Source organism: Labeo rohita, chromosome 15 (genome assembly GCF_022985175.1).
Source record: "Labeo rohita strain BAU-BD-2019 chromosome 15, IGBB_LRoh.1.0, whole genome shotgun sequence".
Classification (NCBI taxonomy): Eukaryota; Metazoa; Chordata; class Actinopteri; order Cypriniformes; family Cyprinidae; genus Labeo; species Labeo rohita.
Window position 1 is genome coordinate 20,675,331 of NC_066883.1, and position 23,023 is coordinate 20,698,353.

General features: G+C 37.0%; 1 protein-coding gene across 1 annotated transcript in view; it reads right to left on the reverse strand.

Annotated features, from left to right (window-relative positions):
- The window catches only part of sik2b (salt-inducible kinase 2b), a 44,216-nt gene that overhangs the window by 14,067 nt on the left and 7,126 nt on the right, over positions 1–23,023 (reverse strand). The window contains exons 3-8 of the mRNA XM_051128653.1: positions 19,439–19,502; positions 13,069–13,230; positions 6,911–7,035; positions 6,294–6,417; positions 317–537; positions 61–213 (exon numbers count right to left, since the gene is read on the reverse strand). Coding sequence (XP_050984610.1) covers positions 61–213; positions 317–537; positions 6,294–6,417; positions 6,911–7,035; positions 13,069–13,230; positions 19,439–19,502 — 849 coding nt within the window. The remainder of the gene's footprint in view (positions 1–60; positions 214–316; positions 538–6,293; positions 6,418–6,910; positions 7,036–13,068; positions 13,231–19,438; positions 19,503–23,023) is intronic.

Consider the following 23,023-nt stretch of genomic DNA (forward strand, 5'->3'; position numbering starts at 1 on the left):
CCAACGGCGGATTTACATTGATGTTAATTTCATTTTCAGAGGCAAGCTGAAGAGTGATACCTTGACAACAGTCTGCTCTGCAATCGTACTGGGACGTCTCTGGCGGGCATCGAGTCGGGGCTCCACTGGGAAGCTGCAGCGGTGGGCCTTTAGCCTCTCAACCAGCAAGTAGTAGATAGCAGCAAAATGATTGTAACTCTTATTCTGAAGAGACTGCAGAACAGATGGAGAAATTATTAAAAAAGAGCCACATTAGTCTTACTGTGATAACAGTAAGAATGCAATTTAATTTCTTGAAATTAGTGTAATTTCTCACCTCTACGGTCTTGTGCTGGTCGATGCCCAAGCTGTGCATCAACCGCAGCACCTGTTCACTGTATTCTCCCACACCAGCCTCCCCCTCCGCAGTCTGCTGATATAACATCGGCCGCTGCACAGGCACCTCCATCACCATCCACTTGTGCTCCTTTATTTGTCCTATAGACAGACGCTTAGAGGGGTCTAACACCAACATTCGCCTGATCAGATGCTCACAGTCTGGACAGAAAAGAGAAAAACAAGAAAAAGATAAACATGACATCCTGTACCGAAGAGCAAAAATAACACCAACTCTCTGAGCGGGATTTAAATCAGTGTTTCCATTATGTGTCATGGTGCTGTCATGAACGTGTGTCGAAGAGTGACACAAAAGAGAAGAAACTGTTGAATAAAGTCATTTTTGTTTTCTTTGCGCACAAAAAGGACTATTTTAACATTGTCCTTCTCCTTTCTGGGCCTTGAATGTATCAGCTGCGTTACTGTTTATGCAGGGTCAGAAAGCTCTCAGCTTTATTTTTTTGTAGCAGATAAAAAAAAAAGATCATTAAATGTACTACAATGATTGAAAACCCATTGTAAAATATTCCTAAATACAAATGTAACAGCATATATCAGTGCACCAAGTTGCTATGTTGCTTTGCAAAACCCAAACAGCCTACAGTTATTATTATTATTAGTCAAGTATTATCATAATCGTTGGAGCGGCAGGAAAGTTCTGTGCTTGTCCTAGCAGTGAGAACAGCAGCTCTGTACAATCTCAACCTGAAAGGGTCACAGTGTGTTTGCTTCACAGTAAACACTGGTGCATCTGAGACATACAAGACACTCAGAAGTGGAGACAGCCTGTACCGTCCAATGCTTGGGTCAAGACAAATCTTCAATTTGTTCCACAACAAATCTTGTCTGTCTACAACAACAACAACAACAACAAAAGCCTAACAAACGCTACACTGTCTACACTAACGCAAACCCAAAACACATTATCTAATTCGAGAATGCACAAGGTCTTTTGTCTGCCCTTGTGCCTTTGACTATTGACCATGTCTGACTCAGCTGAGCTGAATGAAGCTGACGTCACAGGATGGGCGGTGATGCGGGTGTTCTCAATGCTCCTGTGCGTGTCACTGCTGACCATTTTATTCAAGACTTGCTCATCCTGTTAATCTGCTGCATTTACGATTGCTGGAGAGCCTGTGAGACACTAGAGCAAACATAGGGAGTCGCGCAGCTACAGTAAAACTCCTTGTGCTGGAACACAGTGGGATGTCAGCTTGCTGGAAACATCCTCCTCCCGACGGCTCCCTCGCTTCAGCAGTGGGAATCATAGAATCTTATTAGCATATTCATGTTGAAATCAGATGCATAAATACAGCTGTGAGACACAGTTTGTGAGCCCTCTGGAAGTACCTTGATTTTTGGATGAATGGTTCTTCAAATGATTGTTATGCTGATATTTATAGATTTTTAATCACCATGTGCTGCTTTTAAGATGAAATTGAAGACAGTATTTATTAGGGCTGCCCCCTCGTAGTCGATTAACCGTTAAAATGTTATTAGTCGCTTGGTCGCAGAAAAAAAAAAAAAAATCCACAGAGAGTAGCGAAGTGGTAATATAGTACATTGGGCAGGACATCCAAATGCTCACCTATCATTCATCAACCTCACATATGGCTTTTCATCTGAAATATGTATGTAGTAGCAACTTTACATGGCTGCTTTACCTAATGTTAACAAAAATGTGCGCTATTGAAGTATCTGTGCGGAGTGTGGAATCTGAACAGTGGCATGCTCACTGCATGCCGGTGCAGTCACTTAAAATACTCCATTTTTGGTCATACAGATAAAAATAAAACATCTTTCGAATCTGTAAAGGCACTACGTTTATTTGTGTGCACTCACAATAACAAAACATTGGGCTTTTGTAAAATTAAAGCAAACAGGATGCACTTTCTGCTGTCTCAGTCTCTGTGAACTTGAACGTGAAAGTCTGGGTATACTTACCTTACAGAAACGAAAAATACATCTATAGAGAGTGAAATATCTCCTTTTAATTAAACCAGTTCAAACAGAAAACAAATATTCTCAGATTACGTAATTATAAAAACGTGCATACAGGTGCGTCACTACTGCAGGGATGACGAGGCAGTGTCGCCGATTTCATCTATTATCCTGAAAACAAAGAAAGCGCTATTTTTATCAATTAATTATTAAAACGTTAATGCGGTCTCCTTGATGTTTTTCCCTAACACATTCATAATTATTATATCTGCCGATGTGCTGTGGCAAGCTTTTTTGCGTACACCTGAGTGCTTATTAGACTATGTAGACAATTAAAGGCTCATTATTATGATTTGTATGGTTTAATAATAAACGTGCGACTAATAGTCGACAAATGCTTAAAATAAAATACTAGTCAACCAGAGAAATCTTTAGTCGAGGGCAGCCCTAATATTTATGAATTAAAAGTAAAAAAAAATTTGACTTTCTTATTAGGTGGAACATAAATTCCTTCCATTATATGAACAAAAAATACAATGGAAATCAATGGGAATCTTACATATCTTATGTGTTCTACAGAAAAAAAGAAATACATAAAAATTTGAAATGATGAGAGTGAGGAAATGATGACTGGATCTTAATTTTTTAGAGTATACTATCCCTTTCTGGGAATGAACATGGTAGTTGCATTGCTGTGTATGCAGGGTCAGAAAGCTCTCGGATTTCATCAAAAATATTTGATTTGTGTTCCAAAGATGATTGAAGGTCTTACGGGTTTGGAACGACATGAATAAAATGTGAAATTCCTAAAACACAGACTGTCTGAGTCATTTTGTCTGACTTATGTTTTGAATCATGTAACATGGCCCAACGTCTTTGAGCTTTAGATCTTACACAGCTGCTGTAAAGTCTTGTTTCCTCTTGGAGTTCATTGATCTTGGCTGTTCAAAGCAGTTCAACACCATTTCACCTCTTCCATCATGGCTCACAGTTAGAATGACGTTTTGGTGTTGGTATGCAGTGCTTTGTTTTCCCTGAACATAAAGATGTTTATATTTGCCTAAAAAGTTCAAGTTTTGTAGTGGCATATATGCAGATTAAAAGGACAGTTCACCCAAAAATGAAAATTCTGTCATTAATTACTCACCCTCATGTCGTTCCAAACCTGTAAGACCTTCGTTCATCTTCATAACACAAATTAAGATATTTTTAATGAAATCCGAGTTTTCTAAACCCTGCATAGACAGCAATGCAACTACCACGTTCAAGGCCCAGAAAGGTCGTTTTTGTTTTTTATAGTGTACTAAACACATTCTCCAAATCTCTAGTGAATCCCAAAGTTCTAAGTAGAAGTATCTTCCTCACCCATAATTTAATTTCACCTCAAACTATTAGACAAGTACTGTAGAAAAGTTTGGCTTTTCTGACAGGTGTCCTACAGTACATGTCATAGTCGATAATGCCATTCCTGTTCTGAATGTTCCATCATCTTGAGTCCTCATTAAACCTACTAGGATAATTCTGGAAAAGTACTTCTCCTTCACGGGGAAGTAAGCCAAACTCCCTGTATAACACACCAGGCGCTCATAATCTTTCCCAACGGTGCGTGTGCTGTATTCACTGTGTGTAGCATGTAGTGTGTAGTGTGTACTAGCACTCTTGGCTAAGAGCACGCCGAGGTGGGGTCAATACTCCGTAGGGGTGAAATCCTGTGTGATGAGAGCATTTGAAAAGGAAACGTAAAGGAAAAGCACACACTGCTCTTCTCATTTGGGGAGAAACACTCAGCTTCACTCTTGAGTAATGCAGTAAAATTCTCAATGTGGCTTAATTGTTTAAATGTCTTGAACATAGTCAACTGACCCCTAGTACCGGCCCCCATCCCCCCTAATCAGGGGCCATCCTGGCAGGACCGATAGGTTAACGTGTGTTCGCTCTTCCTTGGGTTACTTGATCCGTGCTTAATCACAGCGAGCAAAGCTTGTGTAGAGTGAACGAATGTGACATTCTGACTCTTACGTCAAGAGCGGCCCACCGCCCTCCCTTTCTCAGAGTCTGCCGCGAACTGGCTCGCTGCCATTGAGGATAGTCTGAACTGTCTTGCCTCTCACCCTTTGCCCCTCTCACTTTATCTCTCTTGCCCTCCTCTCTATCTCGATCACAATCTTGCCCTTCCCAGATTGTGTTATTCTGGCTGTAAAATGAGTGGAGTAACTGTTGACTCCTGTGATTTTACTCAGCGTGGGTCACTTACTTTAAAGTGAGTGGGTTAACAACTAGTAGACTAATCAGTTTTAAGGATGCCCTGTATAATTAGATTGTCTTTCTGGTTCACCTGACCCAGATTGGATGCGTTTCTTTGGGAGCATTTACATAGGGGGTTAATTCAGCTAGCGAGGTCTCGAGATGTGCTTTCAAAATACTATCTATGACTTGACACCACTATAAAATACACAACGGTGGAAGCCATGCTAAAAATATAAACTAAAAAGAAAAAAACTATTCAGATACATGTCAATACAGATGCATTATAGCAGTACCATGGGTAACTTTAATTACAATTAACTAAAATTCATTGCAGTGGTGGATACTGGATATTTATGGAAGCCTGTTTCCACCACTGAATAATTTATTTATTTTTTTTTAATTAAACTGTAATTGTAACTTTGTCTGATAATTCTGACTTTTTTCTCACAATTTAAAGTTTATTTCTCAGAATTGCAATTTTATATCTCACAATTCCGACTTTATTACTCAGAATTGGAAGTTTAAAACTCATAATTCTTTCTTTTTTTCTTGCAATTACGAGTTTATATCATGTAAATCTGAGAAAAAAGTCAGAATTGTCTCGTAATTCTGAATTCATTTCTCAGCATTGCAATTTTATTTATCAGAATTGTTTATACCTCGTAATTCTGACTATTTCTCAGAACTGCAAGCTTAAATCTTGTAATTCTGACTTTTTTTCTTCATTTTTCTCATAACTGTGTTTCTCATTTCTCAGCATTGTAATTTTATTTCTCAGAATTGCAAGTTTAAATATCATAATTCTGACTTTTTTCATATTTTTTTTTAATCGCAGCTGCATTTATGTCATGTAATTCTGGGTTCCATAGATATTTAATTACTTATTTCCTAGATTTTTATTTTAAAACTATTGTTCAAAACTTTTTTTTTTTTTTGAAAATAATTATTTTATACAGGATGGATGTATTTAATTGATCAAAATTGTCAGTAAAAACACTTATAATGGTCACAATTAATCATTTAGGAAATATGTAATGTTTCTTGAGCAACAAATCAGCATATAAGAATGATTTCTGAAGGATCATGTGACACTGAAGACTAGAGTAATGACTGCAATATTTGAATAGAAAACAGCTCTCTTAAATTCTTATATTTCACAATAACTGCAAACAAATGCAGTTCAAATAAGCATAAGAGACTTCTTTCAAAAACCTATTTATGAATCATACCCAACCCAAACGTCTGAACAAAGATTACCTTTGGCGTCGTCTAACGTTCACTGAGGTTAATCTTTGACAATGGTAATAATTTAATAACACTGTTAAATGTAATTTAGCAAATCTTAAAATGAATATCCATTTTTCACATGTACATACGATGCTGTGATGCTTAAATGAATGCGCCACTGATTTATCACAAATAATTAGTTTACTGGCACCAGAATTGTAATATCAGTGCATCCCTAGTACCATTCGACCTCACTAACAGACTAGTCGGTTACAGAATGTCTAGTTCACCAGTGGATCATCATGAGTCATTTCATGTTCCACTGCTAAACGTCTCCGAGCAGTTAGAGCCATTTCTCTTTATACAGTCCAGACACACACAAACTGTAGCCAAGCACTTATGGAATGTTTTAATTGACCAGGCTTGAATTTCATGAAAAAACAGCCACTGCTGCCAGAAAGCCTCTCCTAGTGGCGGCTTCGTGTGCTTCGGGAGCGTCTCACCTTCTGTCATGAAGTAAGGGATACGGAAACGGCCCTCCAGAACACGCTGCCGCAGGACGGGGAGAGAGGGGCCATCGAAGGGCAGGGCGCCACACACCAGCACGTACAGAACCACCCCCATACTCTGCAGGAACACACACATACAGCGTCAGCTCGGCGGTGAATAACATAATCACAGTGTGCAGGTGCACAGACTTTAAAATGACAGATCTCTTTAAAAATTCATATTTAATTATCCTCATGTCTAAATCAGAATATAAAAGAAGATGCTTAGCAGAATGTCAATGCTGCTCTTTTCTCATCGCCTAATACAAAAGTCATAAGGGTTTGGAAGCGACTTGAGGGAGAGTAAATAATTTTCACTTTTAGGCGAACTCTTCCTTTAATGGCAGTCAAAAGAGAGCAAGAGAGCTTTCACATGATCTGATCTCTATCTCTCTCACACGGACCACAGGGTGTTTGGTTTACGCTTTGACGTCAGCTCAGTTCTCAAAGGTTGAATAGGTGGTAACACAAACAACTGTCAGCTGAGTCACTAATCATTTACTGTCAAACACACTGCAGTGAGAACCTGCACGGATACGCTGGTTTGTCAGATCGGTGCAGAGCGGCATTACCCAGATGTCCAGCTGGGGTCCTTCGTATTGCTGTCCCTCAAACACCTCCGGGGCCGCATATGGAGGACTCCCGCACCATGTGGCTAGGGGCTTTCCCGGCTGGAAGAAATTTCCAAAGCCAAAATCTGCAAGGATGAAAGAAAAAAATTGAGAAAGGTGATATAAGAATGAAACTGACAGGGTTTGCTATGTCTGTGTTCACAGATGTAGATCACATTTCAACTTTAGGCGATAACAAACGGGAAGGTTTCATTACAATATTGATTGTGCTATCAAGGTTCCCACACCTAGTGACCGTTGAACTTTTCCAGTCGTTTGTGACTGCTCCGTTTAAATAAAACAAAACAGTCGATTAAATAAACAAAAAAACGACTCTACATAAGTTAAGGGTTGGATTTTTTGTTTTTGAAGTCTTTTATGCTCACAAATACAGTTAATACAATTTAGGTGCGTTCTACTTTAATATATTTTAAAATGTAAATTTATTCATTATCCAAAACAGAAAGTTGAAAAGACTAACATTTATTTCTTGTAACATAAATATAAATATAAATATAAATATAAATATAAATATAAATAGCTATGCTGTCAGTACTGATCAATTTAATAAATTCTTTGCTTTGTATTAATTTCTTTAACGAAATTCATACTGGCCCCAAATTTCTGAAAGGCAGTGTACATTACATTTCCATGACTTTTCCAGTGCTGGAAGTCTCAACTTTAAAATTCCAGATGGTTATATGAATAAAATATTCATTAATAATAATGCCAAACACAGGTTCATGACTGGCGAGACATATTTACGCCTGTTAAATTTTCCTCAGTTTACCCACTTCTGGCAAATGCGGTGAAAAATGAATAATGGATCCTGTAAGTGTGTGAATCATTTGTCATCAAACGTCAAAAGTTGGGAAATATAATAGCCTTCTACTCGCAAACCGTAATTGCTGTGCGAAATCAGTTTACTGATGAACCAGAGGTGTAAAGCTTGCCTTAAATTACCCATGACTCTGAAAGTACAGACATTGCAAAAACATCCTTCTCTAATAACCTAAGCCAAAAAACACATTTCCTCCACACATCCTCAAAGCTCACCAGAACGATGCTTTTGCAGCCCACTTTTCTACTTTGATGACTAATATTAGTGAGAGGCCTGAGAGGCCATTACCAAAAAAAAAAAAAAAAACATTTCCAAACAAACTTTGCTATTAGTGTGTAATTTTGCCTGCGGTACAGTCAGACTGCAATTTTTATATAGAGAGCATTTTTATGAATGAAAACTAAATGTGTGTCTGAGATCAGCTATATGCTAGTTTTCTCCTAAAAAAAATAATTTTTCGATATAAGCATTTAAAATGACTTTATACATTTATCGAAAACAGAGCAAAAATATTCATCCTGCACTACAGATCTTTCTCCAATCAAATGCTTTCTAGAATTAAAATATCACTTACTCTAACACTGCCTATAACGGACTAGAAAATAATGAATAATGTTCATGACTGTGGTGTAACTAAAGCCTATCGGCTATTTTATAAAAGTAGGGCCCTGTGGTTTTCACAATACGGAAAATGCAGGCGGAATCGCAGAATCCAGTCATAAAAATGTTATTTACTGTATATAATTTCATGTAATTCACCAAATTTTGGATGGATACATCAAAAGTAGGTCAGTACACTTATCAAAATATGATATGAACTAGTGTGTGTGAATATTAAGCTGTAAAATACCATTTAAAATAGGCATGTTTTGCGTGTCTGTGTGAATAATTGGCACAGACACGCAGTTTGGTTTAGCAAACACATACTGAAGCGCACATGATGCTCGCAGTGGTTTCAGCCTACGTCGCCTCAATCTGAGTACATGATCACACAAGCATAATCTCTAGAACTGCTCTGAGAGTCACTTCGTGGGCATTTTACCATTTCTTTTTAGTAAAAACAAACAGAAACTTAAATGTCTTCACAGCAACAGTCAAAATAAATGTTTGGTTTAACGAAGAAATCATGACAGAAATATTATTATTTTATTATTAGTAGTAGTAATATCATTACATTTTTTAAGTATTATTTAGCAGAAAAATTATTTAGCAGAAAAATGTATATGCACAACACAGTATTTCTAGAACAACAAAAAAAATTATAAAAACAATAAATTAGAGATGCTTTTAATTATTAGTATTTAATGAAACCGTTAAAATGGAATCTAGAAAATTAATGGAAGAATTTGGTACAAAAAAAAATATTTCAAAGGGCCTTAAAATGTAATTTTTTGTTAAACCTTTAATAAATTGCTGTTTAATATTGTAAGTTTACTGATTTGAAGCAATTATACAGTTGATGTCAAAAGTTTACACCCCCTTTTTAGAATCTGCAAAATGTTAATTATTTTAACAAAATAAGAGGGATTCAAAAGTTTACATACACTTGATTCTTAATACTGTGTTGTTACCTGAATGATCCACAGCTGTGTTTTTTGTTTAGTGATAGTTGTTCACGAGTCCCTTACTTGTCCTGAACAGTTAAACTGCCTGCTGTTCTTCAGAAAAATCCTTCAGGTCCCACAAGTTCTTTGGTTTTCCAGTATTTTTGTGTATTCAAATCAAGTGCATGTAAACTTTTAAATGGGGTCATTTTTATAAATGCAACTATTATTTTCTCTTGTAGACTATATGTAAACATCTTTTATGTGAAATATCTTACTCAGGTCAGTACTAAATAAACAATAACATGCTGTTTCTATGATCCCACTTATTTTGGTAAAATAATTAACATTTTGCAGATTCTGAAAGGAGGGTGTAAACTTTTGACCTCGTTTGTACATCCTTTTCGATGATTAAAATTTAATTTCACCATTGAAACAGTCCAGAAAAAATAAAATGGATTCCATAGGGCCCTACAAAAGGCTCAAACCCTTCTAAATGTTAATCTTAAATTCTTGTTTCAACAGAAAATACGTCAAGGAAAGAAAACTGCACTGATAAAATTTTATGGGGTCTAGATAAAAGAAATAAACTGTGACTTGATTTATACTTTAATTATGACTACCAAGCTGTATCGTTGTGTAAATGATGAGAAAAGATCAGACTACATTACATAAGGTCACTTAAAATGTCCATGCGACTAAATTGAATTATACAGTACCACGCTACGTCTACTGGCAAATGTTGTATAACGTGGTATGCTGACAACAGCCGATGAAGGAACAGAGGGTCGCTAAGCCAACACACAGGCTGAGCAGCATCTGTAACAGGGTTTAGTGGATCATGCCGTGCAAAACCCTGAAGATGGAAACCATCATCACCACTTCACTCTGGCTTTAATGGGTTGGATGAGCTTTACAAAGTGCTCATAGATTAGATACAACGGCCACGACTGCCAGAAGTCGAAGACAGTGGTGTGAGATGGCCAAATATGGCTGTCAGACAATACTGAGTCCTTGTGTACAACGGTCAATCTTAAACGCACAGGCTACTATGCTTTTAATATATATATTAATGTATATATATTTATATATATATTAATGTAGGATTAAGTAATTCAGGGTGAAATTATCACTGCAATGTCAAATCTTCTGATTGTTCTTTCTTTTTATTCCAGTATTAATAGTTTGTCTAGAATCAAAGCTTCAGCGGCCTCATAAAAAAAAATGTAAAACAATGAAAAGACAAAAAGCAGCCGTGTTCATTTTACATTGTGACTGTGATGTAAGAAGCCAGTATGATGGGTCCATATCAGTTGAGCTGACCCACTTCATGAGTTGAATGCTGAGCAGGAGGAATTGACGTCAATGCTCTAGGCAGTCCAGCGGCAGACATCGCAGGAGTGAGCCTCAACATTCAATACAGGAATCACTCAATCTCATCCGGCCCCCAGAGCTTAACTCCTGCAGCTTGGAAAACAGTGGCTAGTGCCATATTTACAGGCAGGCAGGGCTGATCTTTTTGTTACTTTAAATAAAAGCTTTTATTGAGGTCAATAGCTCCGGCTCTCACAATTTCGTTATGCAGTGGACATACGTAGCACGCTGTGCATTGGATTGGTGCTGGAGGTCGATTGTGTAAAGATCTCGGGGGATCCAATCCTAACAATTTTCATACGGTTTCCCAATCACTGGCCACCCCCAGGAAGTCTCTCACTCCCACAGGTTTGCTCATTCAACATGATTTATGGGAAAAACAGTTGTAGCGTACACTTTTCTCTTGCTTCATTCTTTGACACTTTAATATGTCATGTAATCACAATGCAAAACCACTATAAAATGAAACATTTTGTTCTAAATACACTACCAGTCAAAAGTAGTTTTTTTTATGTTTTTTAAAGAATTCTCTTCTGCTCACCAATCCTGCATTTATTTGATCCAAAGTACAGCAAAAACAGTCACATTTTGACACATTTTTACTTTTTAAAATAACACTTTTCTATTTTAATATATTTTTAAATGTAATTTATTCCTGTGATCATAGCTACATTTTTAGCATCATTACTCTAATCACATGAACTTTCAGAAATAATGCTGCACAAAAATCAGTTATTATTATTATTATTATTATGTTGAAAACAGCAGAGTAGAACTTTTTTAGGTTTCTTTGATAAATGGAAAGTTCAGAAGAACAGCATTTATCTGAAACAGAAAACTTTTGTAACATTATAAATGTCTTTATCATCACTTTTGATCAATTTAATACACCCATGGTAAATAAAAGTATAAATTTCTATAATTTCTTTTCCCAAAAAATAAAAATAAAAATATACTGAGCTTTTTATTTCAGATAAATGCTGATCTTTGGATCTTTCTATTCATCAAAGAATCCTGATGTTCTCAACTGTTTTAAATAATGATAATAATAATAATAATAATAATGATGTTTCTTGAACAGCAAATCAGCATATTAGAATGATTTCTGAAGGATCATGACACTGAAGACTGGAGTAATGATGCTGAAAATATAGCTTTGATAAATTACATTTTAAATTTATTCAAATAGAAAAGAGCTATTTCAAATAGTAAAAATATTTCAAAATTTGCTGTACTTTGGATCAAATAAATGCAGGCTTGGTGAGCTTATTTTATGAAAAACATCTTACTGTTCAAAAACTTTTGATTGGTAGTGTATCTGTATAATATGGAAAAATGTATTCATAGCTAATACTCTTATCAGTCATGACGCAAGCACATAAATGTTTGAAGTGGAACATAAAAGGCTGATGACCTTTCTTTGAGTGACCCAGCTTCAGCCATCTTCTAAGAGGCTGACTGTGTGCCGCATGACGGTGAAAAGAAAAACGTCCTTTAACAAAGCCTTGCGGGACACCCCTCTGTGACCGGCCACTGCATTACTTGCTGCTCCAAATATCATAATATACCATATCATGATTGTGGAGTTTGGGAAGGGTTGACGTGTCAGGGAAACTGACAATGTTTGGTCTGCGTGTGAATATGTGTGCACATATGTGTGTGGGAAGCTCTCCTTTCGTCGAGAGCCTTGCATGGCTGCGATGTTCAAAGCCTGGCTCACCTCTTGATTGCTCAAATGAGTTGTAAATAACCCTAGTCTGTATATATAGCTCAGCACAAAAAGCACCTGTGTGCTCTTGACGCAAGTTGTGGCTCCACCAACTGAGCAGTACCTGAGTCATCATCCTAAGCAGTAGAGCTTTGATTAATAAATTGTCTATCACACCCTGTAATTAACTATGGCGAAATCGCAAAAATGTAGGTGAAGATTTTCTAAACTGAGGGAAATTCCAAACCAAAAGTACCAAACCATTATGACTCCAACTTTCGGGTCAGTTTTGTGTACACAGGTGCAACAAAATTAAATAATGTTCAGTGTTGATAAAAGCAAACACACACACAAAGGTTGTTTTATTTATGCTTTTTATTTGTGCATTTACCCAATTGCATAAATAAAAAGCATAAGTAAAATAAATTAAAAAAATCATTTCATTGTGCATTTATTATATTATGTATAATAACATAATAAAATACAATTATTAAAGCCATAAATTATATATGATATAATATCAAACTGGGTAAATGTGTATTATAATATCTAAAAAAGAATACAGTATAAATAATAAAATGATATGTAATACATAAAATAATATAAAGCAGCTGTATCAAAATTTTAGATGATTAACTATGGCAGCCTTTACCAGCAATCTTGATGTTCATGTGTCCATCTAGCAGCAGATTCTCCGCCTTTAAGTCCCGGTGAACGATGTTTCGATTGTGGCAGTACTCAACAGCAGACAGAATTTGCCAGAACTTGCGTCGTGCCTCTGGTTCGCTCAGCCGTCCATGCTTGGCCAGATAGTCTAAATAAAGAGGAAGTGAGGTTAACTAAACATCACAAATGCATAAAGCACAGACCTGAATCAATTAAACATTCTGCACAGGTACTAGTGTAATATGGGTCACAATAAAATAAGAAATGAAAAAGGCAATAATTTTAAAAAAAAAAAAAAAAAAAAAAAAAAAACATGACCACATGTTGTACCGGGAAAGACTCTAGTGGTGTGGTGTGGCTAGTGGCAGAGATTGATGAGCCACAATAAGGAGGCTCTGTGGTGTGTGAGTGGGGTAAACATCCCCCCGGATGGTGTAATCATGTGGTCACCACACCCTAAAGTGCTGGGTCAGTCCCTGGCCTCGGCCCGTGGCCAAACCTACAGTCCTCACACATTCCATTCCATACTCGCCTTGGGATTACACTGAGGTGGGCTGGCAGAGCAACTGTGGGTACATGGCAGTGTGTTTAAGGCGTCATTTTCTGCATAGCCCGTTTTTGCATCGCATCTGGTATGAACAGCCAAATTGCTTGTCGCTGGAATCTCATTGCATCACGTGTAGTTAGGACGCGGTGTAAAGTAACCAATTTAGAGACAAAAGGAAGTTTTATTATAGCTTTTAGAGCAAGGGTGCCACCATCTTGCAGTACCACAGTGTGGCCAGTAAAGTTATATTCTTTACTATTCGAATGTTTGTTTTGAAATGGAGGAACTTGAAAGGACTGTCAAGCCCACAATAAGTCCAACTGCTTATGCATTTGAGCCGATACGGCAGAGGGACCGAGCAGTAATATCGTTACGGGTGGAAGAAGTCATGAACCTGCTAATTTGGGGTGAAGAACGGGTGTATATTTTATACAACACTTCATCCTGGTCCTTGATTCTGATTGGCCGAAAGGAGTGTGATATTCTAGTAATAACAGCAGTCCAACCATTTCACCGTTCGCAGAATTTCTCACAGCGAGTGTTAGAGTGGATGCCCAAATCTAGCATAATTTTATAAATATTACTGTTTTTGTGTCAAGGAAAGTAGTTTTAACAGTTTTTTAGGTGAAAATGTACTTGTTTAGACTTCAAATATGCGGTTTTCTTAATAAAGATAACATCTATTTGACAATTTACTTTGACATTCGTGAGCTCTACGGCATCAGCGGCCATTCAGCGCTCATGAACCCGCCGAGAGCAGGCTTACCTCAGCCAGGTCTTCTGGAATTTTCGCTTGATCTGATGTCTCCTTTTGTGGTTAAACATGAGATACAGTTCATTTTGGGTAAATCTAACAGGCAATCTTTGGTCTCCTTAATCTATTATTTGTTCCAGAGCAAACAGTTTTGGCTGAGGGGATCACGTTATATTTTATGTACGTTACTAGTTACTTCATTATTAGTTCTAAAGTGACATTTTCGAGTTAGTAACGAAGGCTTGAGCTCCGCTGTTAAACTGTCAACTTAAGATTTTGTAGTTCTGCACAAAAGAGGTTCCATCGTTGTTTCTTATGTACTGACATTCTTGTGCCATCGAACATCGAGGATAGGATAATATTTGGCCAAGATACAGCTACTTGAAAATCTGGAATCTGAGAGTGCAAAAAAAATAAAAATAAATAAAAATAAAAATTTAAAATATTAAGAAAATCACCTCAAAAGTTGTCAAAATGAAGTTCTTAGCAATGTTTATTACTAATCAAAAATTAAGTTTTGATATATTTACAGTAGGAATTTTAATGAGCATTAAATTTTAATTTTAATGATCGTTTTGACCCAATGTATTGTTGGCTATTGCTACAAATATACCCGTGCTACTTAAGACTGGTTTTGTAGTCCAGGGTCATATATATATATATACACAAATGTAAAATTCATTGAGCAAACTAATTAGATACCAGATGTAACATTCTGAAATTGTGCTTCATTTTAGACTTTTTTAGGACTATGCTGCTAATCAAAAAACACACCTGACATAGGAATGTCTCATATTTGTGTCAACTGTCCGGCAGGAATCTACTTTGAGATAAGATGTTCATCCACTCTGCTTTATACCACTCAACCGGCTGTAATCACCCCCCACTAAATCATAGTCTGTGGACTTTGGCCAACAGGACAACATATCATTCTGGTGCCAGCATACCAGGTACATCAACCCTCTAAAATAATCTAGATTTTTTTTCTTGCCATGTGAGCATGAACAAGTTAGTCCTAAAAGAGCATGAGCTGGCCAGTTGACCTAATTAAAAGTTGCTTCTACTTTTATAAGTAGTGCAACTGGAGTTCCTCTCTACTGACCCTTACTAACCAGAGCAGCCACAGTTGCATGGACTGAGTAACTGCCTTGAAGAGGCACGTGAGAGGAGAAAGAGCATTTCCTCTTCCCAGCAAGATGCATTTTACTGCAGGGCTTGTGTATTAGGGGTTTTAAAGCATGAACTAGCTGAACCTTGTTCTGGCAGTATTGTCACTTACAAAAAACTAATGGTATTTTACTGTTCTTTTTCTGTATTTTTGATTAAGTAAATGCCTTGGTGAGCACGAGAATTCTTTGAAAAAACAAACAAGCAAAAAAAAAAACAACATTAAAAATCATACTGATCCCAAACTTTTGAACAGCAGTGTATATTTTGTAATTTTCGGTTAGAGGATTCTTGCACGCATAAACAAATAAACGAAACCATTTCCAACAAACAGAATACATTTCTTCTGTTCTTCAAACACATGTACGCTCTTCCCAGTGAGTCATGAATGATCTAGACAGGAATTATGAGTTTTCCTATACTTCCGTTACTAATGCTCAAAACCTAAAATTGACAGACTAGAAATAGAGCCTGAGGGCAAAAGGCAGGGATAGAGAGGCTCAGGGCAGACACGGGTGTCAAGACCGATCAGCTGACATGTTGAAAAAGAACCTTTTCTCCAGCTCTGGTTTTTATTAAAATATGCATGGCCTACATTTCTCCCCTCCACTTCCAAAATTCAAATCAATGTCCCTTAGCTTTCCCTCTCTCTCCTGCTTTGCCTGTGCGTTTCTGCAGCTCCTACTTATTCGAAGCTGACCCAGTTTCCAGGTCCCTCTAATGCTTCGGCTCTGCTCTGCGGTGCTGGTGGAGCAGACAGGCTCTCGTGGTGGGCTTCTGCGCTGCTAAGCTCCACCACGGGGGACCGAACCCGGCACTTCACAGCACCAAATGCTGCTCTAGCTCTCTCTCCTCTCTCTTTTATCCCTGTCTCTGATTGCCTGTGTTATGTTAAGATAGCTTAGATTCAGTGTGATGCAAGCGCACACCACTTGGTGTGAACGCTTGCAAAAAGTATCTTTCATAATTTGTGATTAACTGGAGACATTTAGTCTTGATAGCGATGGCACATGCTGTAAATAGGTTGCATAATCATATTGTGCAACTGCGAATCACAATAGCTGGACAGCATGGCCTCTCAGTACAGTAATTATGTGGTAATCTCAACAAAAACTGTCATGTCAGTGTTAGTTATGCTATGTCGACAGATCGTTTTATTTGTTTTTTTATTTCTTTGACCTCTTTGTAGTCTCTATAGGACATTTGGCTGTTATCTCACCCTGTAGCACACTTGGGCGGGAACAAGTCATTTGGTTTGCCCCAGCCACGACATCCCTCTTTATATCTCTTTCAAAACAGCGAGGCTGTTGTCACATCCAACAACCAGGGTCATGGTGTCCGCACAAAGTACACCACAACCGCGAGATTGTAAAAGAATCATGCTAAACGTCTAGCAATAAAACTCTTTACCAGTATGAGCGTGCTGATTGGTGGCTGACCAGACAGAATATGCATGACAAACATGTTTACAAAAAATACATCTGAAATAAAACTGTGTTAAGTCATTTGTCTGTCCGCGACGTTACACAGTGCAGCACAGCAACAACAGCCAATTAGAACATATGTTTGAATATAGTTTTGGACCAATAGGATTGCGCTGTAGGCGGGGCTACACTATCCACAGCTATTTCCCTTAAAACGCATCAAACTCACGTACAAAAAAAGAAAAAAAAACTCAACTCCCCAGGGTAGGAACGATTTCTTGGTACCATATCACATTGCCGTGTACTGTGAAACAGACACAGTGTTATGTAAGAATAATGTGTGATGATTATGTGAGTTTTCACAGGTGGTGCACAGCAGCTGCTGCTACAAAGTCAAAGAGATCAGTCACTGAGAGTGATGTAGTCTACTTGTACACCACGTTCACCTTCAAGAATCACAGACAAGTGATTTTTAAAGAGTTAGTTCACCTAAACACGAAAATTTTGATTATTTACACCCATGTTGGTCCAAACCAGTATGACGGTCTTCTGTGTAAATTATTTAAAGGGATAGTTCACCCCAAAATTAAAATTACTACATGGTTTGCTCACCCTCAAGCCATCCTAGGTGTATATGACTTTCTTCTTTCACACGAATGCAATTAGAGTTATATTAGTTATAAAGCTTTATAACGGCAGTGAATGGGTGTTGAGATTTTGAAGTCCAATAAAGTGCATCCATGTTTGTTAACCCTCTAATAAAAGAAAATTCTATTCCAAGTGCACCACACATGAAGTTGTCAACATGATGTAAATGTTAAATCATTTGTTAAATATCTTTGCAGAAAAAATGCATGAACTACAACTACATCTTGTACAAACTTGTCTTATACATATTATATGTTATATTGTATTTGTTTTCATTTTTTTTTTACGTGCGTTCATGAGAGAGTGGCGTTCCAGTGGAGGACGTAGGACGATGCTAGTTTCATGAGAACAAAGTTTTGTTTACAGCAAAGGAAAACCAGTCTCCTCTTGGCTTATTTCAAATCCTCTGACATTTTTCTTAAAAAATCCTTATTTTGTACTTAAACAAATTATGACCGGTGTTTTGTTTTGCTCTGTCCTCTGTGGTTCTGCGGTCGTGACTTCTTACCGGAGCTTACACTACGCCTATGTCCAAAGTGCTTACAACAGTTAGTGGCAGCTAGAGATTATGGTTTATAAAGTTTTAAATATGGATATTTTTCTGACACAAATGCATTGTTTCGCTTCAGAAGGCATTTATTAACCTGCCGGAGCTGTGTGGAGTACTTTTTATGATGGATGGATGCGCTTTTTTGCGCTTCAAAGTCTTAACACCCATTCACTGCCATCATAAAGCTTGGAAGAGCCAGAACATTTTTTAATATAACTCCAGTTGTATTTGTTTGAAAGAAGAAAGTCATATACACAGAGGATGGCTTGAGGGTGAGTAAATCATAGGGTAATTTGCATTTTTGGGTGAATTCTCCCTTTAAAGAATGTCTGGGCAGAATATCCTATCCTTTTTTCCATACACTGTAATAAAAATGAATGGCTACACTGAAAAGTACACTATACGATAACATGACAGCAATCCATAGGATCCTCAGAAGTCATGCAGTAGCTTTATGGGAAGAACCAAATGGAAGATTGTCAGTGAATAAGGACCTACATTTCAGTGCATTTGTCTCAAGAAGTGATCGTATGACTTCAGAAGACTTGAATATAAGCATTTCGGATGCTTTTTGAAGCATTAAAACGTCAGTCCCCATTCACTCTGACCAAAACAGGCAGGCCGTATTCTCCCTTTGTATTCAGTGGAAGAAAGTAAGTCACTCAGGCTTTGAATAACAAGAGTAGGAGTCAATGATGACAGAATAAATTTTTTGCATGAACTACTCCTTTAATTTTCTTTGACCTTCAGTTTCGCTCTTAGCTTTGAGCTTGTGTGTCAGACAGAACAGAGCTACGGAAAGACAGACAGCTGAGCTGTCAGAATATGATCATCATCACTGACACATTTGTTGCTTGTGACTATGATGGTTATTCACACAGACTGTGTTTGCCTCGCCTGAGCTAATTTCAGCCTGACCTTTGTCACTATCATCTGAAACCAAGATGCTAGTCTAAATACACACTTTCTCTGTGTTGGTGATGTTGAATCAGGATAAACGTACAGTGAAATTGATAAGAGGTAGATCTGTCTGGCAGACAACAGAGGCAAAGCATCATATCATTGTGAATCAACAACAAGAGCGAGAACAACAACATCCAAACATGAAATAAAAAATACCAACAGTGAATACAACATTAATGCAACGATGTATTGATATTTAGACCCAGTTTATATTAGCTGCTATTATAGTAACATTTATTCATTATGCGAAATATTTCATATCAGGAACCAAAATTTGCATTGTACATGTTTGGTACTACCTACCAAAAATTTCCCCATTCTTGGCGTATTCGGTCACAAGGTACAGCATGTTCTTGGTCTCCATGACCTGTGTGAGAATGAAAAAATAATGCTTTACATGCAAAACCTCCATTTCTTTGACACTATGATAGATCCAAAATACACATAAACCACAAAGCGAGTGCAAAAAGTGGGTTGAGTGATAAAATGACTGCTACATTCAGTTGAAATCTGAAGTATCCCATTGAGTTCACAGTATTATAATGAAACACACATGAATCAGAGTGGGATGCTCGATTCACAGTGTAGTGTCAGAGCCAGCAATGTGTGGGAGGACTCCAGAATTAGCCAAAGAAAACAAAAAGATGAATAGACCTAAATGTAGTGAAGAGAAGCGGCATGTTATAATTCAGAAACATTCACAGAGTCCCACATAAACACTACTGTCGGCCATCTATACAGTTATACGCATACGTCGGCCTCATCTGTACAGAGAGGGTTTTGTGGAAATCAGCCTTATCTGGGCTCAACTTGTAGGGGTTTTTCTGCTCTTGCCATTTAAAGGCATTACAGGAGTTGACTAATAAAATCAGCAACTAGGCCAGAATATGAATCATCTTTTAAACTCCTAAACTAATTCTCCTTTCCAGAAACATGTTTCGATGGAAGCTGTGATCTCAGAGCTGTTCAGAACACACTGATCACAAAGCACTTCTTATCCCAATCAGCTGCCAAATAAGCAAATAACTGGAAATGCCTCAAATTATCTCATGTGAATAGTTGAATCTACACTAGTTGGCTGTCGGTTATGTGACACACCGGCAGTGGTTAGTCATATTACATTAAGGGATGGGTCACACTGTTGCCAAAGATAACTGTCAACAAAAGAGGACTATAAATCAATTCGAAATTACATAATATGCCTATTCAGATACACCGAAAGTAATTTGCTGTAGAAACAATTGCTAGTAAATTTCATAAACAATTGAAAAGAACTGTTGTAGAAAACTGAAATGTATAAAAGTATTTTCATTTAAAACATGCTCCAGTAATCTTTGTTTCATATAAAACCTTGAAACAAAAAGTTTAAAGTTTGTGTGTGCGTGTAAAAAATATTATGTAATAATATACATGTAATATAATATTACAATATTATGTTACTTAATTACTTTCTATGGAAAGTAACGCATTATGTTGCTTTTTCATTACTTTTTCTCACCTGGATTAGGCTTGCTTATTAGTTTTTTTAATAACAAAAAAACCCAAAGGTTATATTTTTGGCAACTGTAAAGGCCCTTTCACACCAAAAGTAAAAGTAATAAGTCTTACGCTGAAGCTTCACTCCCAATTTCTCTTAATACGGGACAGAAGAGGTGTCAGTGAATAAACTGGAAAATAAAGTAACTTTTAAAAAGTAATGTGTTACTTTACTAGAACTTGAAAAAAGTAATCTGATTACATAACTCACATAACGTGTGATGCGTTACCCCAAACACTGTGTCTGTGTTACGGCTGCACTCGACTAAAAATATTTCTGGTCGACTAATCGTTCATTTTAATCATTAATTGACTATTAGTTGCACGTTTATTAATAAACCATATAAATCTTAATAATCAGCTTTTAATTGCTTACATAGCCTAATGAACACTCCACAGCACGCCGGTGGATATAATAATTATAAACGTGTCAGGGAAAAACAGCATGGAGACTGCATTAACATTTTAATAATTTGTAGATAAACTAGCGCTTTCTTTGTTTTCGGCATAAGAGATGAAGTCAGCGACACTGACTTGTCATGTCCACAGTAGTGACGCGCTGGTATACGTGTTTCATACACACTACATTCCTGAGAATATTTATATGCTATTTGAATTAAAAGTAGACGTCTCACTCTCTGTTGATATATTTGTCATGTCATATTTTTTCATTTCACACTCAAGTTCACAGAGACTGGGACAGCAGAAAGCGCATCCTGTTTGCTTTCATTATTTTACAAAAGCGCAACGTTTTGTTGTTATTCTGAGTGCACACAAATAAATGCATCAGTCTTTACAGATTTGAAAGATTACTTTTATGTGTATGACCAAAAATTACGAAGTATTTAAAGAGCAAGTGACCACACCGGTGCCGCCATCTGTCATGCACTGCTGTTCAGCTTCCACACTCTTTACACAGACACTTTAATAGCGCACATTTTCTTGGTTAACATTACATTAAGCTGCCAAGTTGCTACTACATACAGTACATCTTTCAGATGAAAAGCCATATTTGAGGTTGATGAATGATAGGTGAGCATTTGTATGTCCTGCTCGATGTACTATTTTACCACATAGACTAGCTTTTAATGATTTATCAGTCACGGACTGCATGACTTTGCTCTTTCCTGTGGAATTTTTAAAAAATTTTGGTCGACCAAGCCTCTTCTCGTCGACTAATGGTTAGTCAACTATCAGGGGGTAATCTCGCGTAGTCAGACCTTCAGACTGACGGCAGAAAGTCTGGGAACTTTGTCGCCACAATAATAGACCGATGCGTAAAACTCTGACATATTTTAAAGATTCTGTGCCGCAAACTTTTCATTTTTCACATACTTTTGAAAATCCAGTGTTTATTTGATCCTGAGCACACTAGTATGTGTATATATATATATATAAATACTATAATAAACTCCACTTTAAAAACATTTAACGCAGGGTCGGGACTATGGTTGGCCACCCCACTCACAACTGCTGCTTCAGTCTCTTTTCTTCTTGACAAGAAGTGCATTTATGTAGTCACAGAATGTCTTTATGACCACATCAAACGGGAGACATTTCAGACGCGCACTTCACCTCAGCGCCAGGCGCTAGTCAAACAAGCACAGGTGATGAGGGAGCTTCAGTAGAAGAACAGTGAACTGCGGTCAGATGAGTTGTTGTCTGGCTATACATCAGTGAAAACAAATTTACCTGCCTTGTCAGCCGTTACACTGTGCTTGTAGCATGCACGATTCAATCATCTCACGGTAAAGCACAAATAAAACTATGCGTCAGGTTCGGCAGCGGCAGCTCTTAAAGTAATAGCAGCCAAATAACCTAATAACCCAGCTACTGTGATGTCTATTAATCAAAGAACACAAAAAAGAGGAAATAAATAACTTTTGTAGCTTTAAGGATTCATCTATATTTAAGTTAGTATTTACTTTAACTTTATTCAATTAGAAGTTATTTTTTTTTAAAGCGTAATAAATGTTAAAATGAATAGCTCTTATTTTACTGTATTGAATTATACCGTAATGTTTAATGGCTACAGTCAATGGTTAGATATTATTTTAAAAAAAGACATCCTAGAGACATCAGTAATATTAGCATCACAGATACTCACCTTCAGTCCTAAAAAAATATTTAACAAATCTTAAAAATATACTCTCTTGATGTTGTTTCTACATTAATTTGAAGATTCAATGTGAAATTATTGCAATATAAATTAATATTTCAAAAAATGTATTATGAAAAAAAAATGTGCGAATGTGCGGTTTTACATTAATTATATATAGTGTTTTAACATTAATATATTCATGCTTCATAAAGAATTTGATTATGATTGCTGTGCTTGAAATGCATGTGTGC